Source organism: Peromyscus californicus, unplaced genomic scaffold (genome assembly GCF_007827085.1).
Source record: "Peromyscus californicus insignis strain IS unplaced genomic scaffold, ASM782708v3 Scaffold_10__1_contigs__length_136768540, whole genome shotgun sequence".
NCBI classification, from domain to species: domain Eukaryota; kingdom Metazoa; phylum Chordata; class Mammalia; order Rodentia; family Cricetidae; genus Peromyscus; species Peromyscus californicus.
Window position 1 is genome coordinate 99703473 of NW_026294391.1, and position 26907 is coordinate 99730379.

The window sequence follows — 26907 nt, forward strand, 5'->3', positions numbered from 1 at the left end:
AAATACAAAAAGAAAAGTTGAGGCCTCCACCAATTTCCCAGAGATCCTATCAGATAATGAATAAGTTTTAGGATGATTACTTAACTATTATAATACATCTAAGTTAAACCCCTCTAGTATAAAGTTTTATTATTTGTTTTCATTATTCTATCTCTACTTTCAAAGCTCCACTTTATGTTTTCACTTGGAAAAATTAATGGTTCAGATGTGTTATGTCAAGTTAAAGGAGGGTTCTAGAGCATGTGGAATGATATAGTTAGTTCAAGTAACCTAGGTAAAAGTAGGATTCCTAGAACAAAAACCACACAGACCTCTTCTGTATTTCATTAATATTTAAAAATTAGATTTCAAACTATTCCTATATAAGAACTACAGCCATGTGATGCATAATGATATTTTTGGTTAAAAACAGTCTGTGCACAGGATAGCGATCCTATAAGATAACATCCCTGGTGACATCATTGCCATTTTAGTTTTGTTTAAGTGATGTTCACTTAACAAAACAGCATAGCACACATTTCCTAGAGTGTGTCCTCATTGTTAATTGAGTCATGCCTGTGTTTGGACGGTCTATAATAACTATCAAGAAGGACTGAAGGTACAGCTTAGTGGTAGATTGATGGTTTAGCATGTGCAAGGCTCTAGCCTCAGCCTCTAGCACCACAATGTATGCACATGGATGCCTGCACACACATACAAGCCATTACCAGTTTCATGCATAAGGCTGAAGCGTTGTTTATATTTAGTGTTTTAAAGCACTTTCGTTTTCTTTAGCGTTCTGTAAGTTCCCGCTATAGAAATAGCTAAAGGGCTATTCCAGTGAGCCTTTTAAACACCCTTCATCTCTTTACATACACTTGAGTGCCCCTCTTCTGTCTTTCTATGATATAATGTGTGTCTTTGGATACAGTTATTATATATTAAAATTGTCTCATCATAGGTTTGCCTCACCTATTATATTATGACCTCTCTATGGGCAAAGGCTGGGTCTTTCTTATCTTTGTTTTCTCCTTGTTGCCTAGCAATGCCTGACCTGTGGCAGACAACCAATAATAGTTTGTTGATTAAATGAAAGAACTCAAGAACCCAGCTTATCTAACTCCTTAATTTTAAAAGTATGAAAACTGAGGTTTAGTGAGATTGTGACTTTTAAGAAGTAAAAACAGGAAACCACAGAAGTCATCTGTCCCAACTTTCTGTAATATCCTTGTTAAGGTTATCATGCAATTTCTGTTTGAATACTTTATCACAGAAGAAGCTCTAAACTCTGGTTGTTGATTAAGCTTATTAAGTTGAGAAAAAAGACTATTCCACCTGGGAATTTCTGCTCTTAGTCCTTGTTTTGTTATACAATGCTTCAAACATTTGAAGGCAGGGGGTTTTTTTGTTTTTGTTTTTGTTTTTGTTTTGTCTTCTCTGGGTTGATCATCCTTATTTCTTTATATCTTTTCACATGAGTTTCAAAACATTCACCAAACTGGTTTCTCCTCTTTTATTCAATGTGCTTTTCTAAATGTTATTTCTCAGATAGTACACAATGGTTTTCAATGTGCTCTTATCAGTGAGAATGTGCATACAATGTCCCCCATTCCTGTGTTCTGTTAAGTCAGTCTAGGATGGCAATCATGTCACAGTTTTACCCAGTGTAAGCGATCAGCAGATAATATGTATGGTTTCACTTGGCATCTTATTAAACCAGGAATCCTTTATCATGCACTTTGTATTTATTCCTGTTACATTCCACTGTGCTAAGATTTGATCTATTGTTCTAGTCCATTTGAATATTTTTGAGTCCTTCTAGCCACTATGTTACCTGTCTACTCCAACTTTGTCTCATCTGGAAATTTATAATATATGGTCAATGTATTTATCGAAAATATTAAGAATTTGAAGTAGATAAGAAATGAGTGTTTGTGGTGGTTTGGATAATAGATGTTCCCCATAGTTTCAGACATTTAAACATTTGGTCCCCAGTTGGTAATGTTTAGGGAGGTTTAGGTGGTATAACCTTGCTAAAGGAAGTACGTCACTGGGGACAGACAGGCTTTGGAATCAAAAGCTTTACTTGCAGTTCACTCTGTCTGCTTTCTGCTGGAGGTTTATGATTTGAACTGTCAGCTTCCTGCTCCTGCTGATGCCTGCTGCTTGCTGCCATGCTTTCCTGCCATGATGGCGTCTTATCCCAGATTTGTTCCTTCCGTAAGTTGCCTTGGTCGTGGTGCTTGTATTAGCAATAGAAACCAAACTAGAACAGTGCTTTAATCTAGATTTTTGTGTACAGTATTCCTTTGATATTCTAGGCCAATAACCTTATCTAAAAGGAAAACCAGGATAATCTTGCATGGTTGATTTCAGTGAATGCTTGCTGACTCTTAGTACACCTTTTCCTTGCCAGGGGCTCTTAAACAGTTTAATAGTATATGCCAGAAATTTGTTTGGGATTGATATGTAGTGAATATATCTATAATTTGTGCTATCTACCTGCTTTCCATTGTTGACTATTAGAGTGTTTTCTTTATGTTGTCCTCTTCCATTCTCCTTGGTTTTCCTGAGGGTTTCCATAGGGAATGAGCTGTGTAAATTCTCACATAGACTAAGAGATAATGTACAGTAAAGCTGAGCTTTAGAACATCCTGGGACTTTATTCTTGAATGCTCTAGGTCCCAGTTTCCTCATTCTACAATTTGTTTTTCTTCTCTGACTGTTAATGATGTTCATTGAAGAAATGATCCACATGTAAGCAAACCTGCATTCTCTTTTGTTGTTCTTGTTATGAATGTAAAGTAGAGACAACCATCTTCTCATAGTTTTTGAAACTTTAGCATACTCTGCGCAACAAAACTTCTGACACTTTTCTTCAGCTTTTTTCTTTTCAACTTGTCTCAGATATGTGCCCATTCCATCCTTCCAGACTCTCTTGAATATTTTTTCTTTAAAGTATTTCTCATAATGTGCTTTCAACCTCCATGAGAGGGATTCATTCAGGTCTTCTTTCAGAGATGTCTGCAGACCTCACAAAGCAAGACTCCTGGAATTGCAACACCCAGAAAGCCTGTCTTTATCAGTCAATATAAGAACAATTAAGGACAATAAAGCTGATTGGCATAATTTAATCCTGAAGCGGGAAAGCCTTAGTGATTCAGGTTTTACTACTGCGAGTAACATTGCCAACCTGAAAATCAGCTTGTTCAGTAAAGACAAAATTGGATTAGAGCACAGCAGCTTAGCTTCTAATAAAAAGGAAGAGAAGACATACCCAGAACATGCTAGGGAACTCCAGATGCTATGTAAGGAACTGTAGGCTATCTTAGATGGTTTGAGAAAAAGACAAATGAAAATAGAAAAGCTGTCTACCAAAAGAATTTGTGAACTAGAAAATTATCATTATGGAAAGGATACTAAAGGCGCCCCTCTGTTTTACATGTGGTCAACAACCTATTATATGAAATCTGCCAGCTCTCTGGCATATCCTCCTCAGCATACCATTAGTGTGGAGTTGGCCCCTCACCAGACTATGACCTCATCCCGAGAGATGCCTGTCCTTGTAGCTACACCTACAGGGAAAGGGACAGCAAGCTTACAGCTAGAACCCATGATTCTGGAAATAGAACCATACCCTGTGACTCCCCAGATACAACCTAGGCTAGACACTACTTGAACAGTCCCCTCGATGGGACCTGGCATTGTGTACCTGAGCCAGGCACCTTTCTGGTATAACCACCAGCCCACTTAGGATCCTGGAATCACTGTACTAGTCCTTGCAGCCTCTCCAGGTTCCCTTTGTGCCTCACACCTACCTGTTGTGAAGCATCACTCCTGAGCATTGAGTGAAATAAATGAGTTCCATAGGGAAATGTTATTTCTTATGTTATTGTCATGATGATGCAATCAACAAAATCCAAACCATGTGAATTTCTACAAGATGAACAGCACCGTTTCTTTAGCACATGAATCACAAGAAATAATCATTAGCAGGAGAACCTACTGATTGGTTTAAAAAGACATCTCAGCTGATGACTCAGTGGGTAAAAGATAGTGCCGTCAACCTTAGTTCAGTCTCCAGGAGGAAAGAGAGAACCAACTCCTGCAAATTGTCCTCTGACCTCCACACAGGCACTGTGGTGTGCAAACACTCATCACTGCTCCACTAAATACAGTATTTAAAAAATTGAGGCAATCTAAGAAATCTGGATGTGAGCTATATAAATCATTAGAAATTGTTTTTTTATGATGTTGTGGTTATATTTTTTCATAGAAAAAAATTTTATTTTATTTTGTTTTTTTCTTTATTAAGAAATTTTCTACTCACTCCACATACTATCCATAGATCCCCCTCCTCCCTCCTTCCACCCTCCAGTCCTCTTTCCCAAGCCACCCTGCATCCCCACACCCCCAAATCGAGGTCTCCCATGGGGAGTCAGCAAAGCCCAGCACACTGAGCCTAGGCAGGTCCAAGCCCCTTCCCACTGCACCAAGGCTTTGCAAGGTGTTACAGGTATTGTGGTTGTGTTTTAATGAGAAGTCTTTATCTTTTTTAGATGCATATTGAAATGCTTAATGGATAAAAAGGAAATAGCTTCTGTCATTTGCTTCAAAATATCTGACAGAAGGGAGAGAGGGGTGTTGATCTGTCATTGTTGAACATGGCCAGCATATATGGTGTAGCTTTACCGTATTCTAAATATTCTCCAAGTTTTGTGTATATTCTAAATATTTGTAATGAAAACTTGGAGATTCTCCCCCAAACATTTTTTTTTTTCCGGAGCTGAGGACCAAACCAAGGGCCTTGTGCTTGCTAGGCAAGCACTCTACCACTGAGCTAAATCCCCAACCCTGTCCCCCAAATATTTTTATTGCCATATAGATAGTTATTTCTAGGTTCAGTTCCAAAACTTGCTCTGTAGCTAGAGTTTTCCTGCCTGGCCCACAGTCAGGACAAATCTCTGTCACCCACCAGTCCCACAGCCGCTCAGACCCAATCAAGTAAACACAGAGACTTATATTGTTTACAAACTGTATGGCCATGGCAGGCTTCTTGCTAACTTTTCTTACATCTTAAATTAATCCATTTCTATAAATCTATACCTTGCCACATGGCTCGTGGCTTACCGGCATCTTCACATGCTGCTTGTCATCGTGGCAGCTGGCAGTGTCTCTCTGACTCAGCCTTCCACTTCCCAGCTTTATTCTCCTCCTTGTCCCACCTATACTTCCTGCCTAGCCAATGGCCAATCAGTGTTTTATTTATTGACTAATTAGCAACACACTTGACATACATACCCACAGCATTGCTCTGATTATAACTTATATATTCTTCTATTGTATGGCTAAAATTAGAGCCCTTTTACTTGTAGATTGATATCATATTCACTCTTTAGTTTCTGGGACCCAATCTCTGGCTTTGCCTAAGAAGTTGATGTTGTTTCTAGATAAATCAAAGCAAATAAATGGTTAAAGTTTCAACTTGTTGGTTACCTAACCACATGAAACCATAAAGGGTCATATGAATTATTAAAGCAAATTGGGAGGGTAGGTGGTTTGTTGGAAACAGCAAAGAAACTATTCACACCATCCCTAGATCTAGCTAGGCTTGGTTGGTTTGTGATGGGAATTGAACCCAGGACCTCACACACGCTTAATATGCACTCTATCATTAACTTAATAACCCAAGCCTTTTGACCTTAGCCTAAGTTCTAGGATGGCAGGGACAGTGTCTGTTTTGTTTCCTACTTTATACTCAATGCTTAGCAAGCACCATGCTATTTGATAAACAATAGATAGATGTTAAATGAAGTAATTTAATCTTTTTGTGTTATTTTTCTCATTTAAAAAATTAGGTAATTGTAAGCATGTTCAGCCTGTGGCTATGGACTGCATGTATTTCATGATTTCTATGAATGTGGACCAATACATATGTAGATGACAACATCATATCATAATGACAAAAGATTGAACAGTTCTGGAAATGAATCGTTTGAATCTTTTCTGAAACAACCTTTTGTGCATGATGTGTGTATGTGAATGTATACAGGGATGCTGTGGTAAGCATATGGAGGTAAGAAGACAACACTGTGGAGTTGCTTCTCTCCTTCCACCTATACATGGGTCCTAGGGATTGAACTCAGGTCTTCAGGCCTGTAATGCAACTGTCTTTAACACATGAGCAGTCTCACTGGCCTTGGAAATGATTCTTATGATACCTTCAAACACTAAAAAAAATTTTGCCTCGAGACTAATTTTTTAAATCTGAGATTTTGGAATGTATTGCTGTAATTCCTTTTATACTTGGTAGCATCATAGGTGGTATGCAAACTCTTAAAATTTGTATTAGTTCTTCAAGAGTTTTGTACATGATTTGATCGTATTCATCCCCTAACTCTTCTCCTTTTCTATCCACTCAACTTTTTGTCTGTTCTTTTAAACACATCAAGACCAATTTCTGATACTCGAATGCTCTTAGATGTGTGGTGTTTCACTGGCGAGTGCTTGACTTAAAGGGGCTGTACTCTTAGAGAAAATGGTTTCTCTATTGCAGCAGCAGCTAACAGTTGCCAATAGCTCCATGACTAGGGGGTAGGAGTTGGTGCCCTTCTCCGTGCTGGAATTTGGTATGGCTTGAGTTTGCACAGATCTTATTGTGTATGTTGCCACAACCACTGAGTTCATACGAACAGCTGTCCCACTATATTCATAGGACACGTTTCTTGTAGTCATCTACCACCCCTGGCTCTTATACTCTTCCTGACCCTTTTTGCACAGTGATCCCTGAGTCTTGATAGGAGGGGTATAATATTCCATTTTGGCTCATCATCCTGAAGTCTTATATTCTCAGCACCTTGGTTGGTTGTGGTCTTGGTGTTAATCACCATCTACTACAAATAGAAGCTTCTTAGAGGAGGCTTGAGAGATGTATTGATCTGTGAGTATAATGATAAGTCACTAGGAATTAGTATAGTACTATGCCAGTTTAGCAGAATTACAGTGGTAGGTTCCTCTGGGGCCTATGACCTGTCTTGATATAGGTTCTGGTCTGATAATGGGTGCCAAATATGAGTTTTACCTTGTAGAACAGGACTTAAAAATCTAATCAGAAAGTATCTGGTTACTCCCATGGTATTCATGCTGCTATGCACCAGTGGGCATGTCTTGCCAGGCCACTCATATATTGTAGTTCACAGGGTTCACAGCTGAGTAAGACTGATAATTACTTTTCTCTTCTGGAAGCATGCACACAGTACCTAGTGAAGGCTAGCCAATAGAGGTGAAGCTTCCAGGTTATCACCACCTTGGTTTCTCCATGTTCTATAACTCACGGATGAGGTATCTTCAGCAATACAATCTTACTGTAAAGTTCTGAATGGTAACCAAGAGCAAAGGCAATAGCCTATAATGTTTCAGGGGGACTTTGGGTCCTCTCTAGCCAACAGTTCAAAAGAATTAACCCATTCTTGGCACTGGGCTTTTTATTTGTTAGCCATTGTGTCTGGTATGGACATTGCTGCCCTGTTATAGTCTAGCTCCAATTTAACTCTTTGTGTGTTATGTGTATGTGTGTATTAGGAAGATTCTGTAGTAGTAATTTCCCATATGACTTTTTAAAAGTGTTTTGTGTCATTTTCCTTTCACATACTTCCTCCTCTCTCCTGTCTTGTGCTCTCCCACCCCAATTTAACCTTTTTCCATTCCATTATCACATTTTAACTTTTTAAACCAGTGCATTCTATCTCCCCTCATATGAAACCCCCTCCCCATGATTCCTTAGTAATTTCCTTACTTCTATGATCATTCCAATTGAAACATAAATATCTGAAGTTTCAAATCTAGCATTCACAAATGAGAGAAAACATGGCATTTATCTTTCTGGATCTGGATTACCTCTCTCAGAATGATTGTTTCTAGTTCCATTCATTTACCTGTGAATGTCATAATTTCATCTTTCTTTATAACTGAATAATATTCCATTGTGTAAATGTACCACATTTACATTATCTATTCATCAGCTTATGGACATCTAGACTGTCTCCATATTGTGATTAGAGCAGCAATGAATGTGAATGACCTGGTATCTCTAGAGAAGGCTATGGAGTCCTTTGGGAATATACCCAGGAGTGGTATAGTTGGATCATGTGGTAGGTCTATTTTTAGTTTTTTGAGGAACTTCCATACTGATTTCCACAGTTGCTCCAGTTTGTATTTCCACCAGCAGTGAATAAGTGTTTCCCATTCCCCACTAACTATGATAGCAAAAACAAATGACAGTTGTTATATCTAAATCTCTGAAACAATAACCTGGTTCTCTTATATTCTTTGAGGGTGTGCTAGAGATCTAACTCAGTCTTTGTGTACACTAGGCACGTATAATATTTGGGAAATAATTTATTGTTATTAAAGGAAGTAAATACTGTTCTCAACACACAAGAGAGTCAGGTTTAGCAAGTTCTAAAGTCCATCTTTAAGAGAATTAGTAAAATGTTGCTTTGCTTACATGTTTGCACCTTTTACTGCAGTTTTGTTTGGTTTTACAACCTGTACAGTCTTTGAACATCTTTTACATAAGATGCAGATATTGTCATCAAATCCAAATCCCAGAGATTAGACATCTATGCTTGGATGTAATGAACTTATTATATATATTTTCTTTGTACATTTGGAGGTTATCAGTAAATTAGGTTAGAAATTATAAGAGAAAAATAATTTCTCCAGTATTCTACAAAACACAAGAGCAATGTGTTAAAGTTGTATAATTTTTTAAATGACTATAATGCAGATAGTAAAATACATTCTGACTGTAGCCACCAATATGCTGCCTGCAAAAAGAAACTCATGATCAAAATACTAAACAGATAAGAAATTAGAGAAAATATATAATGCATAATTTTATATTCAAACATAATTTTGTTATGTATAACTGTCTATAGTTAAACTGTAACTAGTGTGCAAAAATAAGTTTCTCATAGAAAAATTTATAGCTAGCATGGAGGTGCATGAGAGGCTGAGGAAGAAGTATTGCTTGAGCTCAGGACTTTGCAGATAATCTTGACAATACACTGAGAGTCTATCTCAGAAATATAAAAGCAAGTTATAATGAATAAAAATATTCTATATATGTTGTCAGTTGCTGAGATACTAATATGAAAATTACCTTTATATTCAAATCCTAAGTGAAAGCCACTCTGCTTTTTTGCTATTTTTACATGAAAACCATGGGTTTTCATGTAAAACCCTTTTTAGTAAAACCCAATATTTGTTTAAAGCACTTTTATTTTGAAGCTGTTTCAGAAATTGCTTTTTTCATGTTTATAGCTAAACACATTAATAGACACTGCTTTCAATATGCTGAAAAATCAAATTTTTACTATGTGCATTGATTCAGTAACTATTTTGTATTTGACTATAAAAGCACAAATAACAACAACAGTGATATACAAATAAGATTACATTAAACTCAGAAGCTACTGAATAGGAAAAGAAACAGCTAACAGGAGGAAAATAAAGTATACACTGGGATAAAATATCTGCAAATCTTATATTTTATAAAGAGTTAATATCTATAATATATCAGAAACTCAAGCAACTCAGAAGCAAGAAAACAGTTAAAAATGGGCAAGGGAACAATGACTTGGTGGTTAAGAACACTGGTTACTCTTCCAGGGGACCCTGGTTCAATCCCAGCATCCATATGATTGCTTATAATCATCTGTAACTCCAGTTCCAGGGCATCTGACACCTTCTTCTGAGGGTACCAGGTACACACTGGGTATACAGACATATGTGTAGGCAAAATACCCATACATATGAAATCATAAAACAGTTGTTTTAAATGGACAAAGAGACATGCCTGTATGTAATTCCAGTACTCGGTAGGTTGAAGCAGAAGGATCAGGAGTTCTAGTTCATCCTCAGCTACTAGTGAGTTTGAGGTAGCCTATTCTACCTGCGATCCTGTCTCTGCACCTAAAATAAATAAACACCTGAAAAGGCAGTTTTGAAATGCAGACATGGGGATAAGTGAACAAGTATATGAACTGCTCAACATCATTAATCATAAAGGCTATGCAAAAATCATGAGATACCTGTTAGGACTGTTGTCAAAAAATAGGTAAGTGGTAAGAATTTGGTCCATTGTGAATTGTTGGTAGGGATATAAATTAGTATAACCATTACAGAAACCAGTATACAAGTTTCTCAACTAGAAATAGAACTACCATATGAACTAGTAATTCTGCTTGTAGATATGTAGCCAAAGAACATGAAATCAGTAGTCCAAGGAATATTTGAATTCCCATGTTTACTCTGGCATTATTCATAACCAAGATACAAAAGCAAGATGAATGTTTATCAGAGGCTGAGTAGATAAAGAAAATGTGTTATGTATGCACAAGAGAATATTATTCTGTCATAAAAGAAGAACATTCTGTGATGATCAACCTAAAAGATATTGTATTAAGTCAAACAAGCCAGGCACAAAAAATCAAAGGCTTTATGTTCTCACTTATCTATGCAATCTAAAATAAGTTGTATCTGTAGAAATAGAAAGTAGAGTGGTGGTTATTGGGTGCTGGAGAGGAGGAGCAGTATAGGAAGGCTTTTTCTAAAGGCTTAGAAGGAATAAAGTTTAAGATCTATGGTATAACAAATGATAATAGCAAGTAATGTATATTTAAAAATTGCTGTGTTGGGTTGGGGATATAGCTTAGTTCATAGAGTACTTTTAAAGCATGCACAAGGTGCTGGGTTCCGTCCCTAGCATCATATAAACTGGATGTTATACATGCCTGTAAATATATATATATATATATATATATATATATATATATATATATATATATCTCATAATCATTTATGAGATAGAAGCAGGAGGACCAGAAGAGGTTCAAGGTCATTCTCAGCTATGTAGTCACTTCAAGGCCAGTCTGGGCTAAATGAGACCCTGTCTCCAAGTAAAATTGCTGTGAGTATAAATTTCAAATGCTTTTAGAAACAAATAGTGAATATGTAAACTGACAGTAATTATCTTGATTTAATCATATATATCAAAATGTTTCATTATTGCCAATAATTAGGAACATGATTTGTCAATTTCTTTTTTTTAGACAGTCTCATGGAAAGTTGGCCAAACAAGACCACTTCCTTTGTCCCAGATCTCTCTGAAATGTTTGTAGATGTGACGTAGTGTCTTTGCTTATGTACTATAATATAAAACTGTGTGTGTCACATAAAGAACATGCTTTACACATATGAACAGGTGCTTATACCTTTCTTCATCGGCTTTCTAGCGTAATGTGTTCTGCCTGTATCGACATACTGTTTGCTTTTATTAGTATGTTCATAGGATGATATTGAACTTCTAATCTGGTCTGGCTATTAGGGTGAAATGACTAAGGTTAACCTGGTAAAATTATTATAAAGATAAGTTTTGTTTGATAATTTACAATATTTTTATTATGATGTCTTCCTGGGAATAAATTAGAAAAATAAAGTTTGAGCTTTCGTAATATTAAAAAAACTTCCTAAAATCCCAGAAACTCTACAGATCCTTCCTAAGATCTTATAGATAGTTGATGGTGGAAGAAAGAGAATAACATTTTTTTTTTTTTTTTTTTTTTTTTTTGGTTTTTCAAGACAGGGTTTCTCTGTGTAGCTTTGCGCCTTTCCTGGGACTCACTTGGTAGCCCAGGCTGGCCTCGAACTCACAGAGATCCGCCTGGCTCTGCCTCCCGAGTGCTGGGATTAAAGGCGTGCGCCACCACTGCCCGGCGAGAATAACATTTTTGTTGACATCTAGTCCTCTATTTTTTCCTCCCATCCCTAAGCCTGACCTCAGTAGTTGTTTTTGTAGACATGTGCTCTCTCTGAAATCGTGTTTTATCTTCACTTTGAAATCAGAGACTGAGATACGTAGAAGGGCTGAGTGGTCCCAGGATACCGAAGATTAGTAGCACACTTATCGGGCAGCTATTTCTTCACTAATGACAATTCCCAGATAGAGCTGAATGTAAGAAATAAGCATTTTTAAAGCCCTTGAACAGTTGAAAAAGTGCCACAAAGTGCAAAATAAAATCATAAAGTCTCTTTGGCAACATCCCCGAATCCCTATTCTTCTTTGACCTTGCAATTACAGTTTTTAAAAACCTGACTTCTCTGTTCAGCACAGATAAGAAGCAAAATTAGAAAGGCAAGAAAGCTTTTAAGCATAGGAACATGGCCAGCTGTAGGAAGTGACCACTTAAGGTGAGGAAGAAAGAAAACTGTGAAACACAGATATTCCAAGCCTAGAATCTTGGGCATGAAAGCAAATAAATTCCCCCGTATTTTATCGCCTACAGGAGGGCATTATTATATTAAAATATTATGTTTGAGCATACTAATTAAGGGGTGATTACATATCTTTTATTTAAAGAGGTATTTCTAAGTGACAGATACTGAAACTGCAGGGCTTACTCATATATTTATATACATGAGACTTTATGTTCAAACAACCATTAAAAGACAATGGTTAGGAAAATGCAGTAGCTGGTGCTATGCATGAGCAACAAAGTGAAAGCAGTTAATGCTGCTTCTTGAGGTGGACTAAACTTGTTTAAGGCTTTGAATTCTGACTGACCCTTAACAGCTACAGTAACTGCCTAATTGACATGCCGTAGCCTGGGAATGAAGTAAAGAAAGATTCATATGTAAAATCTCCAGAGAAATGAAATGTTTGGATCTTCAACTTTTGCAGTGTTTAAGACCTTGCCCAGAAAGGAGGCAATATACTGAAAGCCTGGAGTCAGGCTGCCTAAGGTCACATTCCAGCCCATGCATTTTAAAGATAGAATTTAAATGATTGAGTCTGATCTAAGTTAGACTTTTGTTCTGTGAAAATAATATAATTAGTAGGAGAGTTTTGATGACTAAAAAAGTTCAAGCATGCAAGCATTGTTTTGGCACATATGTGATAAATGATGGCCATTGTTTTATTATTTATAAAGCCCCTATTAGGAAAACTTGGAGTGGATATAAACCATGATGTTTGCTACTATTTGTTTGTTTGTTTGTTTGTTTGTTTATTATTTATGTTTGTGTGCATGTATGCCACATGTGTGTGAGTGCCTGCAGAAGCCAGAAAAGTGTATTGAGTTCCATGGAGCTTGTGTTACAGGTAGTTTCAAGCCAGTGGGTGCTGAGAACTGAACTCAGTCTTCTATAAGAGCAGCAAGCACCCTTAACCATTGAGCAATCTCTGCAGTCCCCTGTTGGCTGCTTTTTATGCTGGAATGAATTGTTCTTTTCTCGTTTTGGCACATAACAAAGGTCATTTACAAGTTAAATGTGTTTTTTAGTTTTTACTAGGCACTGAAGTTCTATAAATAGATCAGAAATGTTTAACAAAAGAATTCTAGCCTTACATACTACCCTGATAAAAAACAGTTTCAAACTTAACACATTAGAAGAAACCATGGTAGTTTGAAATACATTGTTACCCACCAAACTCTTAACGACGTTATACTTAAAATATGCTTCAAACATGAGTGGTTTTTGTTACCAGATTTTTGTTTAATAATATCACTCATTGGTAAGATTTCATTTGAATCACCAGCTCAGTATACTCTGGCTTTTTTCACTCTTTTTCAATGAGCTGGAGCTTTATAGGCTTTAGAGTACCCTTTTTGTGTCCAGAAATAGTTTTTGGCTCCTCACTACTGATAGCTTCCAAAGTACCATGGGAAAATGTGGAGTAATTCAAAGTTGCTAAAGAAACTACCATGCACTGTGTATGTCTTCATGCACCCTGACTTAATCCTCATATCAGTCCAAGGGAGATATTTTTGCCCCCTTTTGCAGAGGACAAAACAGCACCTTTAAGAAACTGAATCATTAAATGATTTGATCACACACATGGGGTATCATTAAACAGTGTTCAAGTGAAGTTAGCCTGCTTAAAAGACTGTTTTACGCCGGGCGGTGGTGGCGCACGCCTTTAATCCCAGCACTCGGGAGGCAGAGCCAGGCGGATCTCTGTGAGTTCGAGGCCAGCCTGGGCTACCAAGTGAGTTCCAGGACAGGCGCAAAGCTACACAGAGAAACCCTGTCTCGAAAAACCAAAAAAAAAAAAAAAAAAAAAAAAAAAAAAAGACTGTTTTACTATGTCCCTTGTCTTTAAAAAGGAAGTAGTTACTCTGCATAATCTGGAATATCTCCATTAATGTCAACAACTGGCCAATAACTTAGACATTAAATCAACAGCCAGAAACCTATTACATATAAGAGCTAAGAATATCTTCCTTTCTAGGGGATGCAACCAGCTAAAGAACCTGGCCAAATTTTTCCAGGTGTAAGGATCCTGAGATGAACAGAATTTCTTCCCTTCTCTCCTTCATATGGGGTTTAGTATTTTTTGTTTGTTTTAAACAACATTGCTTTTAGACCACTATTGTAGGTCTGCACTTCCCCTTCGTTGTCCTTCAGAATTCAAGGTTCATGGAGATTTGAGCTTTTTAAGGTCTTTGTTTTTCTTTGGATTGTACTTGTTTGTTTTAGACATCTATTTATATAGAATTGATCTTTATTTCTTTCTTTGGAAATTAGAATAACCTTAGTTATAACTAACATTCTATATGCAGGATTTTATTACACAGCAATATAGATTTGACTAGAGAACCAACTAATTGTCAACATGCCAAGCATATGATCCCAGAACTCAGGAGACTGAAGCAGGAAAATCTTGAGTTTGGACTATGTATCAAGTCCCGGTCTTAACAAAACAAACCCTGTTAACACAAATTTTTTTTGACCAAAAACATTGTTAGTTAGATGGGCACTGTTTCTGACAGTTAATTTTGTGGTTTTTTTCTTTAGTAACCTTAAAAAAAATCAAACTACAATTGTCTAACTCATCTTATCTCTAGTCCTAGCACAGAGTGGTATTCCAGAAATATTTGTTCAGTGAAGAGATTAAGTGTTCTTTGAAAGTTATTTTGTTTCCTACTAAATTTTAAGTAGATCTTGAGGATTCCTGTAACAACAACATACCAAATTTGGCATATAAAGAATATAGTAGTTTGTTTTTTCTTATAAATACAACTTTGAGGAAAAGTCACCCAGTCTCTTAAACTGTTTTTCTATCTGTACAAAAACACGGTGATTAAATGGTTTTGGTTTGAAGCTGTCTTTCAACCCAAAGTTGAATCATCTGTGATAATTGCATTTTATTTTTCAAAATCCAGGAATGCTATGTAGCCCTAAGGAATAATAATTAGTGGCCATAAATATGTTCTCTCAATTATGCTTTGAAGCAAATGTTAAACTGTTCTTACTTGGAAAATTAAACTGTTCTTACTTGGAAAAACCAAAAAGGTAAGGAAGGAATCATTGAAAATAATTGGTGAGAAATTATTTTTGAAATTATTGTATCTAGAGTCGTCTATATTTAAGTATAGAATATTTTATTAATTTATTATTTTTCTTTTATTGAGAATAGATTCTTTTCTTACATAATATATCCTGATTATGGCTTCCCCTACCTCTGTTCCTCTCAGTTCCTTCCCACCTCTCCTCTCATCCATATTTACTCCCTTTCTGTCTCTCATTAGAAAAGAACAGCTCTGTAAGGGAAATATTAAAATATAATAAGATAAAACAAAAACTATCACATTGAAGTTGGACAGGACAAGCCAATAGAAGGAAAAGAGCGCAAGAGCAGGCACAAGAATCAGAGAGCCACTCGTTCACAGCTCAGAAATCCCATAAAAACACTAAACTGGAAGCAGTAATATATACACGGAGAGCCTGATACAGACCTGTGCAGACTCGGTCAGTTCATAGGAGCTTTGCTCGTGTTGATTTACAGGGTCATGTCTGCTGTCCTCCATCCACTCTGGCTCTTTCTGCCTCCTCCTTTGTGGGGTTCCCTGAGTGGAGGTATTTGGTAGAGACAACCCATTTAGGGATGAGTGTTCCAGGGTTTCTCACTCTCTGTTTAATGTCTGACTGTGAGTCTCTGTATTTGTTCCCATCTACTGTAGGAGCAAGCTTCTCTGATTGTAGCTGAACAAGGCACTGACCTTTGAGTATAGCAGAATGTCATTAGGAGTTATCACTACATGTTTTTATTTTTTTAGACCTGTAGTATTTGGTTTTACCCCTGGTAAGGGTAGAGTTTTGCTCCAGTAGAAAAACTGAAGTCAAAACGAAAATCATTTCTCTTTCCAAAATCAGTATGTATAATGCATATGCAAATTTTGAACCATGTTAGAAACCAAAGAAGTGCAACATAAGACAAAAATATGTACACTTGATTATCGAATTGACAAATATTGTAAATGGCACTCCTTTTCAGCGAAGGTATTAAACTGGCATTCTTAAAGCAGTGAGAGCATAAATTGGTGTGATTGTTCTGGATAGCAGTCTGAAAGCTTCCTGCAAATTTGAATTTTTTATACTTTTGACCCACAATTTCACATTTGACCCACAATTTCACATTTAGAACATCATTTTGAGGAAGTTTATTGTGGAGTTGCACAGTTTCTTTTGTAGAAAGCTCCATATACTATATGTATATGAAGACAGATGGTAAGTAAGCTTATTAATAATTGCTTTAGCTTTCTTCCCAGATCTTTTGTTTTCTGCATTTTGCTATATAAAAGTAAGATTTTCCAGTAACAAAATATATACCTATTTTTTAATGCAAGCTTGTCTTGATTAGTATGTAGAAGTTTTTCTTATTTCTTCTATCTAATACTTTCTTTTGTTTCTGAACAGATCTCCAGAAAAAGTTGGACTTTCATCAGTCAAGGTTAGTTGTGTTTTCTCAAAGATTTTGGTATTTGTCACCTTCTTTCTACTGTTTTTTTTTGTTTGTTTGTTTTTTTTTTTTTTTTTTTTTTTTGGTTTTTCGAGACAGGGTTTCTCTGTGTAGCTTTGCGCCTTTCCTGGAACTCACTTGGTAGCCCAGGCTGGCCTCGAACTCACAGAGATCTGCCTGGCTCTGCCTCCCGAGTGCTGGGATTAAAGGCGTGCGCCACCACCGCCCGGCTCTACTGTTTTTTTTTTTTAAGTTACTTTTTCCTTCAAGAACATTGTCATTATATTCTAACTTAACAATTATTTAGATAATCCATAAATACCTATGTGAATATTGTGCTATAAGGACAGGTTTAAATATAATTTTTAGATTTTCATTAATTTCTATTTGATTTATAATTTTAAAAATAAAAGAACACTATTAAAGGACCAAATATATAACTTAGTGATACATAGATATAACCTAGTGATACTAGATATAACCTAGTATATACAAGACCTTAGGTCCAGACCTTAGTATTTTAAAAAAGAAAAAAAAATAGAATAACCAAAACACTTGTATGCTTCTTATGGGCACATGTTTTGACACTATTAGTATAAATAAAAATTAATACTGGCCTTATTTCTAAGTAAAGTGATTTTCTATTGTGACAGTATATCATTGGTGGCCTTTTTTGTTTGTTTTTGTCATGCTGGGGATTGTTTAAACCTGGAACCTAGCACATGCTAGGTAAGAGCTCCATCACTGAGCTATATCTTAGTCCCTAAGAGATACTCATTTTAAATACAAGAATATCATCTTGAAAATGTACTTATATTAAATGCATTATATGTAAGTATTTATATATGTGTATTATATGATTTTTGTATGTATAATCTTGAACATTCTCTATATTTCAGATATATATGCATATCTATATACATACATACATATACACATGCACCTTTAATGCACATTGGATACATTATAACATTATAGTATATTTATATGGAACATTCTACAGAAGTAAAAATGAATTAATTATATATAAAGCCCAAATGAGTTTCAAACACCAGAGTGTTGATTGGAGGTACAAGGCACAGAAAAAATATGCACTGTGATTCCATTATGTTTAGTTCAAAAGCATACCAAAAAAGAATATATTGTTTAGAAATATAATCGTGAGATCTCCCTGAGTCCCTTGATTCAATCCCCTTAATAGCCCATAAAATTGGGCATGATGGCTTGTAGGCAGGGTTTTCTGTCCCGCCAGCCAGCTCCCAATAATCACACAGAGACTTATTATTAATTATAAATGCTTGGCTGATAACTTAGGCTCGTTACTAACTAGCTCTTACCTCTTAAATTAACCCATATTTCTTATCTATGCTCTACCATGTGGTGGTACCTGTTTTCACCATAGCATGTTCATCTCCTGCTTTCTTTGCATATGGCTGGTGACCCCACCCTCTTTCTTCCTAGTGTTCTCTCAGTCTGGCTCTCCCACCTAACCTCTTTCTGCCTAGCTATTGGCCAATTGGCTCTTTATTAAACCAGTGAGAGCAATACACACACACACACACACACACACACACACACACACACACACACACTGTACAAAAGGATTATTCCACAGCAATGGCTCATGCCTATAATACCAGCACTAGAGATGTGAAAGCAGGAGAATAAAAAGTTCAAAGTCAGCCGGGCGTGGTGGCGCACGCCTTTAATCCCAGCACTCGGGACGCAGAGGCAGGCGGATCTCTGTGAGTTGGAGGCCAGCCTGGTCTCCAAAGCAAGTTCCAGGAAAGGCGCAAAGCTACACAGAGAAACCCTGTCTCAGAAAAAAAAAAAAGTTCAAAGTCATTGTTGTTAGCATAGTGGATTTGATGCCATCTTGTTCTACATGAGGAAACATATGGTCAAACTGGAAAGAAAGCAAAGCAATGATATACAAAATTTAGGCTGTCATTTCTCAGGTGGAGAGATTATAAAGGAAAATGAGAATAAGTGCAAGAGACTTGAAAGCTCTTTCCTTTTTCTTAAAACTGAATGCTTAAGAAAGGTTCTATCGTAATTCTTCCTTGTATTTTATAAAAATATTTTGTACTTAATATTTCCATGAAACATGTTTTTAAAGTAATACATATAAATGGTTTAAATGTCCTTAGAGCAAAAGATACATGGTGGAAACAGCCGTTCCTCCTATTCCTCATCCCCTACCTCCTAGTCTGCATATCTAGAAGTGATTGCTTTTTATGCTTGTAAGTTTTCAAAGCCACTTGGCTCGAAGGTATTTATAGGTTATAACAAATAGGTCTGGAGAATCTACTTTGTGCCAGTAATTAAAGACTGTCCTTACTTGACTAAAATTAGATAGCAAATGTACATATTTAGTAAATAAATATGAGATTGGGTTTTGTTCCCTTTTTACTTTTTTTATTTCAAAGTAGGTATGGAGTCACAGGGAACTACAAATATAGTATGAAGAGGTCCTGTGTACCCTTCAGCCAGTTTCCCCAATGGTTATAACTTAATTATAGAACAGTATCAAAACCAGGAATTTAACATTGGTCCAGTGTGAATGTATAATCCTATATCAGTATTTTCTGTGTTTATTTCTGTATAACCACCACAACCAAGCTGCAGAACTGTGTCATCAACATCTGCCTTGTGCTACCACTTTATATTTTACATGCTACCAACACCCCACATCATCTCCAAATTTGTTTTCCATCACTGTAATTTTGTCATTTTGAAAGATAGTCTATAAATGAAATCATGTAATATATGCCCCTTTGAAATTAGCAGAAAGCATTGAGATGGATCAGAATTGTATTTATCAGCATTGTGTTCATTTTCATTGCATAGTATTGTACATACATGTATATGTACTGAGGCTATTGAGTATGTTTTATATGTAAGTGTTATATCTACTAGTATCCTTTTTTAAAGATTTATTTTTATGTATGCATTTCTGTGTGTGTATATACTACACAGAGGCTAGAAAAGGGCATTGGATCTCGTGGAGTTTGTGTTACATACAGACAGTTGTGAGCCACCCAAATATGGGTACAAATAACTGAACTCAGGTCCTTTGGAAAATCAAAAAGTGCTTTTCACTACCTACTTCTCTCCAGCTCCTCATCTACAAATATCTTTTTTGTTTTTGTTTTTGTTTTTCGAGACAGGGTTTCTCTGTGTAGCTCTGCGCCTTTTCTGGAACTCACAGAGATCCGCCTGGCTCTGCCTCCCGAGTGCTGGGATTAAAGGCGTGCACCACCACCGCCCGCACAAATATCTTAAGTGGTACAAATAAAGGTCCTGGTTTGTGGTAATTTTACAGTCTCACATTATAGCTATCTGTGCAAAAGGACAAAAGGTCTTGGTTTTTATAGAACAGACTAGATGCCAAGTCTTACAAGAAGGTTGGAGGAAGCAGGACAAAATGAAGCAGACATGAGAGCATTGGTACCTTCTGTAGAAGGTAGAAGTAGAAACAGAATAGAAAACATTGCAAAAAGAAGATACAATTTGTGCTAGGGTTTGAAAACTGGGTGGTCACATGGGTAGATAGAGAACCATCAGCAAAATACTGTATTAGGGAGCAGTATGAACTAAGGTGTGAAGGTATGGCATTTGCTGGAAGCACTGAAAACAGTAGTTTGACATCTATAGAAGTTTCAGTGGTAGAATGCTGGAAAACTAGACTAGATTGTGATGAACCTTAGCTATCGAGCTGAGAACTCTAGCCTTTAAAATTTTGAAACAGGATATATGAGTCACTTTGTATATATCTTCCAGTTACTCTGGCTAGTGTTTTTTTTGGTTTTGTTTTTTAGTTTTTTGTTTTGGTTGGGTTTTTGAGACAGGGTTTCTCTATGTAATGGCCATGGCTGTCCTGGAAACTGGAACTCTCTTTGTATGTAGACCATACTGGTCTCAAATTCAGAGATGAGATCACCTGCCTCTGGAGTGCTGGGATAAAAGGCGTGCATCACCATGCCCAGCTCTGGCTAGTGTTTTTGTTTGTTGTTTTTGCGGACTTTTGTGGATTTGTTTATTACAAGCTCTCACTTTATAGCCCACGGTGGCCTTGAATTTGAGCGTATTCTGCCTCTGACAAAGAGACAATGGAAATAATATTGAAAGGAATAGATGGGTGGATATGATAGCCATTTAAAAATTTTTTATTTTCTCAGCAGAAAGTGAATGAAAGTCACATTTCTAACATTTTTGTAACTTTATTAAATATCTCCCTCTTTACTAATAAAAAGCAGGAGTCAAAAGAATTAATTTTTTATCATTTTTATTTTTAAGATTATAATTGCAATAGTTCTCCCTTTCCTCCCTCCAAACCCTCTCGTATATCCTTCCCTGTTCACCTTCACCTTTAACTTCATGACCTCTTTTTCTGAATTTCTCTTTATGTATTTACTATTTATGGCTTAATGTTCTATGTCCCAGGCTGTCCAGGAGCTTACTATGTAGCCAAGGCTGGCCTTGTACTGCCATCAACCCCCCTGCCTTAGCCTCTGAAATGCTGAGATGACAGGTATGAAACATCACACCTGGCTCCTAGCTTAATGTTCTTTTATAGATAATAACAAATATTTCCTTCAGTACGCAGCAGTTTTGTACAAATTAATTGTGAATATGAGTTTTTACAAACTTGTTGGGCATGTTTATTTTTTTTCTTCTATTGAAAATAGATTCTTGCTGGGCAGTGGTGGTGCACACCTTTAATCCCAGCATTCAGGAGGCAGTCAGGCGGATCTCTGTGAGTTCAAGGCCAGCCTGGTCTGCAAAGCGAGATCAGGACAGGCACCAAAATTATACAGAAAAACCCTATCTCGAAAAACCAATAATAATAATAGCCAGGCCGTGGTGGTGCACGCCTTTAATCCCAGCGATCGGGAGGCAGAGCCAGGTGGATCTCTGTGAGTTCGAGGCCAGCCTGGTCTATAGAACGAGATCCAGGACAGGCACCAAAACTACACAGAGAAGCCCTGTCTCGAAAAACCAAACCAAACAAACAAACAAAATAGATTCTTTTCTCATACTATTTATCCTGATTACAGTTTCCCTTCCCTCTATTCTCCAACCCAGTTCTTCCCTACCTCCTCTCCCATCTGGAACTACTCTCTTTCTATCTCTCATTAGAAAAGATAGGCTTCTAAGAGATAACAAAATAAAATGTAGTAAGAGAAAACAAAACCATCACATCAAAGTTGACACAGCAAACCAAGAGAAGGCACAACAGAGACCCACTCATTCACACACTCAGGAGTCCCATTAAAACTACTAACTGAAAGCTGTATTATATATACAAAGGACCTGGCACAGGCCCTGACTTGCTGCTTCAGTCTCTGAGTTCATATGAGCTTTTCTCAGTTGATTTAGAGGACCTGTTTTCCTGGTGTCTTCCATCCCCTCTTGCTCTTACAGTCCTTCAGCCTCTTCTTCTTCAGGGTTCCCTGAGTCCTAAGTAGAGGGATTTGATTGAGACATCTCATTTAGAACTGTGTGTTCCAAGGCCTGGCTTGCCACATAATGTATGGCTGAGGGTGTTGTGTTGTATGACTCTGTATTTGTTCCTATCTGCTGCAAGAGGAAGGTTCTCTGATGATGGATGAACAAGGCACTGATCTATGAGTATGGCAGAATATCATTAGGAGTCACTTTATCACTACTTTTTCTTTTTAAAACCAGTAGTATTTGATTTTACCCTAGGTCTGTGGGCTATCTAGTCTCTGGTTCTTGGTCACCTAAGCAGTGTCACATATGATTTCCATCTCCTGGAGTGGGCCTTAAGTCAAATCAGACGTTGCTTGACCATTCCCACAGGCTTTGTGCCACCATTGCTCTAGCATATTTTGCAGGTAGGGCAGCATTGTAGATCAAAGGTTTTGTGGCTGGGTTGGATTTTATGTTTCTCTTTTGGTAGCCTGCAGAGTACCTTCCCATACCAAAGACATTAGAACATGGAGGTAAAGGTTCTATGTAGGCACCAACTCGACCTCTCCATATGCAGTGAGTTGTGTGGGTGTTGTCTTCAGCAAAGAGTCCTTGCTGTTTGTTTGAGAAGAGCAACCTATTGTCTTAGTAATAGCATGGTTGCTGGGGGATTTCCGTGGGACCCCAAGAGATGACTAGTTGGGGCTTTGTCTCTCTCATTATTTGGAGACTTCATTAGGATTACCTTCATATGTTTTTAGGATATTTTCACTGCACCAGGTTTTTCATACTACCAAATGCCCCTCAATTCTGGCTGTCTTTCCATGCATTCCTTCCCTCAGCCACATCTTCCCTCCCCCTCCCCATCTGATCCTCCTGTTCCTGTCCAGTCATCCTGAGTGAGGTGACCCAGACACGGAAAGATAAATATAGTATGTGTTCACTTATATGTGGATATTAGCCATTAAATAAATGATAACCAAGCTTCAGTCTGTAGCCACAGAGAGGTTAGGTGTAGAGGAAGGGATGGGAGGGCATGTGGATATTCCTAGGAGAGGAAAATAGGTCTCATGGGTGGGGAGCATGTGTATTAAAAGTTAAATGTTCAAATCCTATAATGAAAGATCATAGAGAAAGTACAAGCAACTCTATTAGCCAACACAAGTGGAGCATAACTTCTACATGGATGACTAAAATCTGAGTCGTGAATTGTGCCTTTTACTAAAGGATGCTTCTGATACTGTCACAGATAGGGGCTAAAGGAATGACATGATATTGGGGAAGCTGGGCCTTAGTTTTATGTTTTAGTAAAGAACATGCCACCCCATAAGAAGATACTAAAGACTTCTCAAGTCTAGTTAACTTGGTGATGTTGTCTTGTCACATGCTTTACTTCCATTGCCTATCCTCCCAGCCTGACAGAGGTGTTATCAAGAAGGATCTAGGTCTATATATAGTTAACTTCTGTGGTTTTCTTTTAGTGAAAATTATAGTCGACTTATGTATACTTAGAATTTACTAAGAAACGTTCTGATTGACTTCCCTTCCCTGGAGATCAGGTCTTTTGAGTGGTACCATATGACACCTTTTAACTTGTGACTTAGCAGCTTGCTACCTTTCAAGTTCAAAGTCCAAAAGAGCTTTGTTAAGCTATATAAAATAGAAATCTAATCACTGGTTAGCAGTTTTTTTTTTCAGTGTAAGAGTATTAACCTAGGATCTTTGTAAATACCAATTAAAACAAATCAAATTAGGACCTAGGAAGTTTTCATATATTTTTTAATTAGCTTAAATGAAGAAATTTTCCACTAAATTGTGTTGTAAAATGCTTTTGATTTTCCAGGTAATAAACAGTTGGAGGATAATTGAATTAAATACTTAAAATTGGTAGGATTGATGGTGCTATTGTGGTAACTTTTTTTGTTGTGGTGGTGGTTGGTTTTTTTTGTTTTGTTTTGTTTTTCGAGACAGGTTTCTCTGTGTAGCTTTAGAGCCTGTCCTGGAACTCACTTTGTAGACCAGATTGGCCTCAAACTCACAGAGATCCGCCTGCCTCTGCTTCCCAAGTGCTGGAATTAAAGGCGTGTGCCACCACTACCCGGTAACTATTGTGGTAACTATTCTTAAAGATGGTCTTTCAAATATTCTCCATCTTGTCCAAGTTCTCTTACTAAATAGTTTTGATTAGATCTTCTTTAGTTTAAAACTAGGCTAGAACTGAAAAGATTGCTCAGTGGTTAAGAGCACTTGTTCTTACAGAGAACACAGCTTTGATTTCCAGCATGCACACGGCAACTTACAGCTATTAGTCCTCCAGTTCCAGGGGAGCAGGAATGCACACAGTGCACATATACACATGCAGGAAAAACAATAAACTTAAAAATAAGTAAATAAATAAATGCTTTGAAAAACAAGGAAGGCCTCTTCTCTACACAAAGAACTATAGAAAAGCCGGGCGGTGGTGGCACACGCCTTTAATCCCAGTACTGGGAGGCAGAGGCAGGCGGATCTCTGTGAATTCAAGGCCAGCCTGGGCTACCAAGTGAGTTCAAGGAAAGGCGCAAAGCTACACAGAGAAACCCTGTCTCGAAAAACCAAAAAAAAAAAAAAACAAAAACAAAAACAAAAAACTATAGAAAACTAAGAAATGCTGAGAGTGGAGCAGTCTGGAAGAGCACACCAATTTGTTATCGAATGCTGAGTCCTAAAAACATACATACATATAAGTAACATCATACAGAGTGAGCGGGTTATATTTAGGAATGCATATCTCTATGCATATATGTATATAGTAACAACTAATGTAAAAGAGGTCATGAATTTGAAATAGCAAGGATGAGTATATGGCTGGGTTTGAAAGGAGGAAAGGGAAGGGGAAAATGTTATATTAATCTCAAAAATAAAAGGAAAAGAAACACTTTATTTTAAAAAAGCAGGCTGGACATGTTGGCACCTGCTTTTAATCTCAGTGCTTGGGAGGCAGGGGCAGGTGGATCTCTGTGAGTTCAATTTGAGCTTGTTCTACACAGCGAATCCCAGACCAACCAGAGCTATATAGTGAGATGCTATTTCAAAAAATAAAATTTAAATCTAGAAATCAATTAAAGAATATGTGAACTTAAGTTACATATTTTAACCAAAGGAAAACCAGAATATACATTATTCAACATTCATTATTTAGCAGTGATTATTTAGTGCTAGACATTGTTTGAGATATTGGGTAAATAGCGATAGACTCAACAAGCAATGTCCCTGTTCTTGTGGTTGTTCTGGTAGTTCGAATGTAATTGGCCCCATGAGCTCATAGAGAGTGGCACTGTGAGGAGGTGTGGCTTTGTTGGAGTATGTATTGCCTTGTTCGAGGAAGTGTGTCACTGTGGGGGCAGGCTTTGAGGTTTCCTATGCTCAAGATACTGCCCAGTGTCTCAGGCAACTTCCTGTTGCCTTCTGATCAAGATGTAGCCAGCATCATGTCTGCCTACATGCTGCCATGCTCTCTGCCATGATGATAATGGACTGAACCTCTGAAACTGTAAGCCAGCCACAACAATGAAATGTTTTCCTTTATAAGAGTTGCCATGGTCGTGGTGTCTCTTCACAGCAATGAAAACCCTGACTAAGACAGTCGTTATACTCTAGTGGGATAAGAGAAAAACTAAGCAAATAACAAAGCTCATTTCAGATTCTGAACAGCAAAAAGGGCTGGAGAGATTGCTCAGTGGTTAGGAGTGCTTACTGCTCTTACAGAGAACCCAAGTGTGGTTCCCAGCATGCACATGGTGCTTCACAACCACTTATAACTCCTATTTCAGAGGATCCAGCTCCTCTTAGGATCTTCATGGGCACTGCAGGCATGCAGTGCATAAATGAATGCACTCAGACATCCATGTACAAAAGTTAAATAAATAAATGTGTTTTTTCATTTTTAATTTAATTTTTACTTTTATTAAAAATTTTTTCGCACAATATATCTTGATCACAGTTTCCCTTCCCCCAACTCCTTCCAGATCCTCCCTTCCTCCCAGATCCTCCCTACCTCCCTACCCACCTAACTCTATGCACTTTCTTTCTCTCTCTTTAGAAAACAAAAAACAAACCAAAGTACAAACACACACACACACACAACCAAAATCCATAAAAACACAAAATTAGTAAACCATATTATACAAATAAAAGGCCAGCAAAACAAAAAAAAAGTCCCAACAAAACAATATGAGACACAAAGTCTACAAAAATACCACTGAGTTCAGTTTGTGTTGGCCATCAACTGCTGGGCATAGAGTCTGCCTTTATGTGTGGTAAATATACCCAGTGAGACTCCATTGGAGAGAACTGATTTGTGTGTGTGAGTAGTTGTTAACGCAATATAGCTTCTTGGGTTTGGGATGGGATGTCGTGTCTACTCCCCCCAGTGCTGTGCATTGTCCATTTGTGTATCTCTATGTTAGTTACCGCCTACTGCAAGAGGAAACTTTCCTAATGATGGTTGATCAAGGCAGCTGACTTGAGCCTATGCAGGCCCTCTGCTTGCTGCCACAGTCTCTGTGAATCCACATGTGCATCACTCCCATTGTGTCTGGAAGACACTATTTCCACGGAGTACTCCATCAGCTCTGGCTCTTACAATCTTTCTGCCTCCTCTTCTGTATAGCTCCCTGAGCCCTGAGGGGAAGGGTTTGATGAAGACA

At 37.4% G+C, this 26907-nt stretch overlaps 1 protein-coding gene across 1 annotated transcript in view; it reads left to right on the forward strand.

Annotated features, from left to right (window-relative positions):
* The window catches only part of Wdr44 (WD repeat domain 44), a 99964-nt gene that overhangs the window by 21542 nt on the left and 51515 nt on the right, over positions 1-26907 (forward strand). The window contains exon 2 of the mRNA XM_052738111.1: positions 16741-16774. Coding sequence (XP_052594071.1) covers positions 16741-16774 — 34 coding nt within the window. The remainder of the gene's footprint in view (positions 1-16740; positions 16775-26907) is intronic.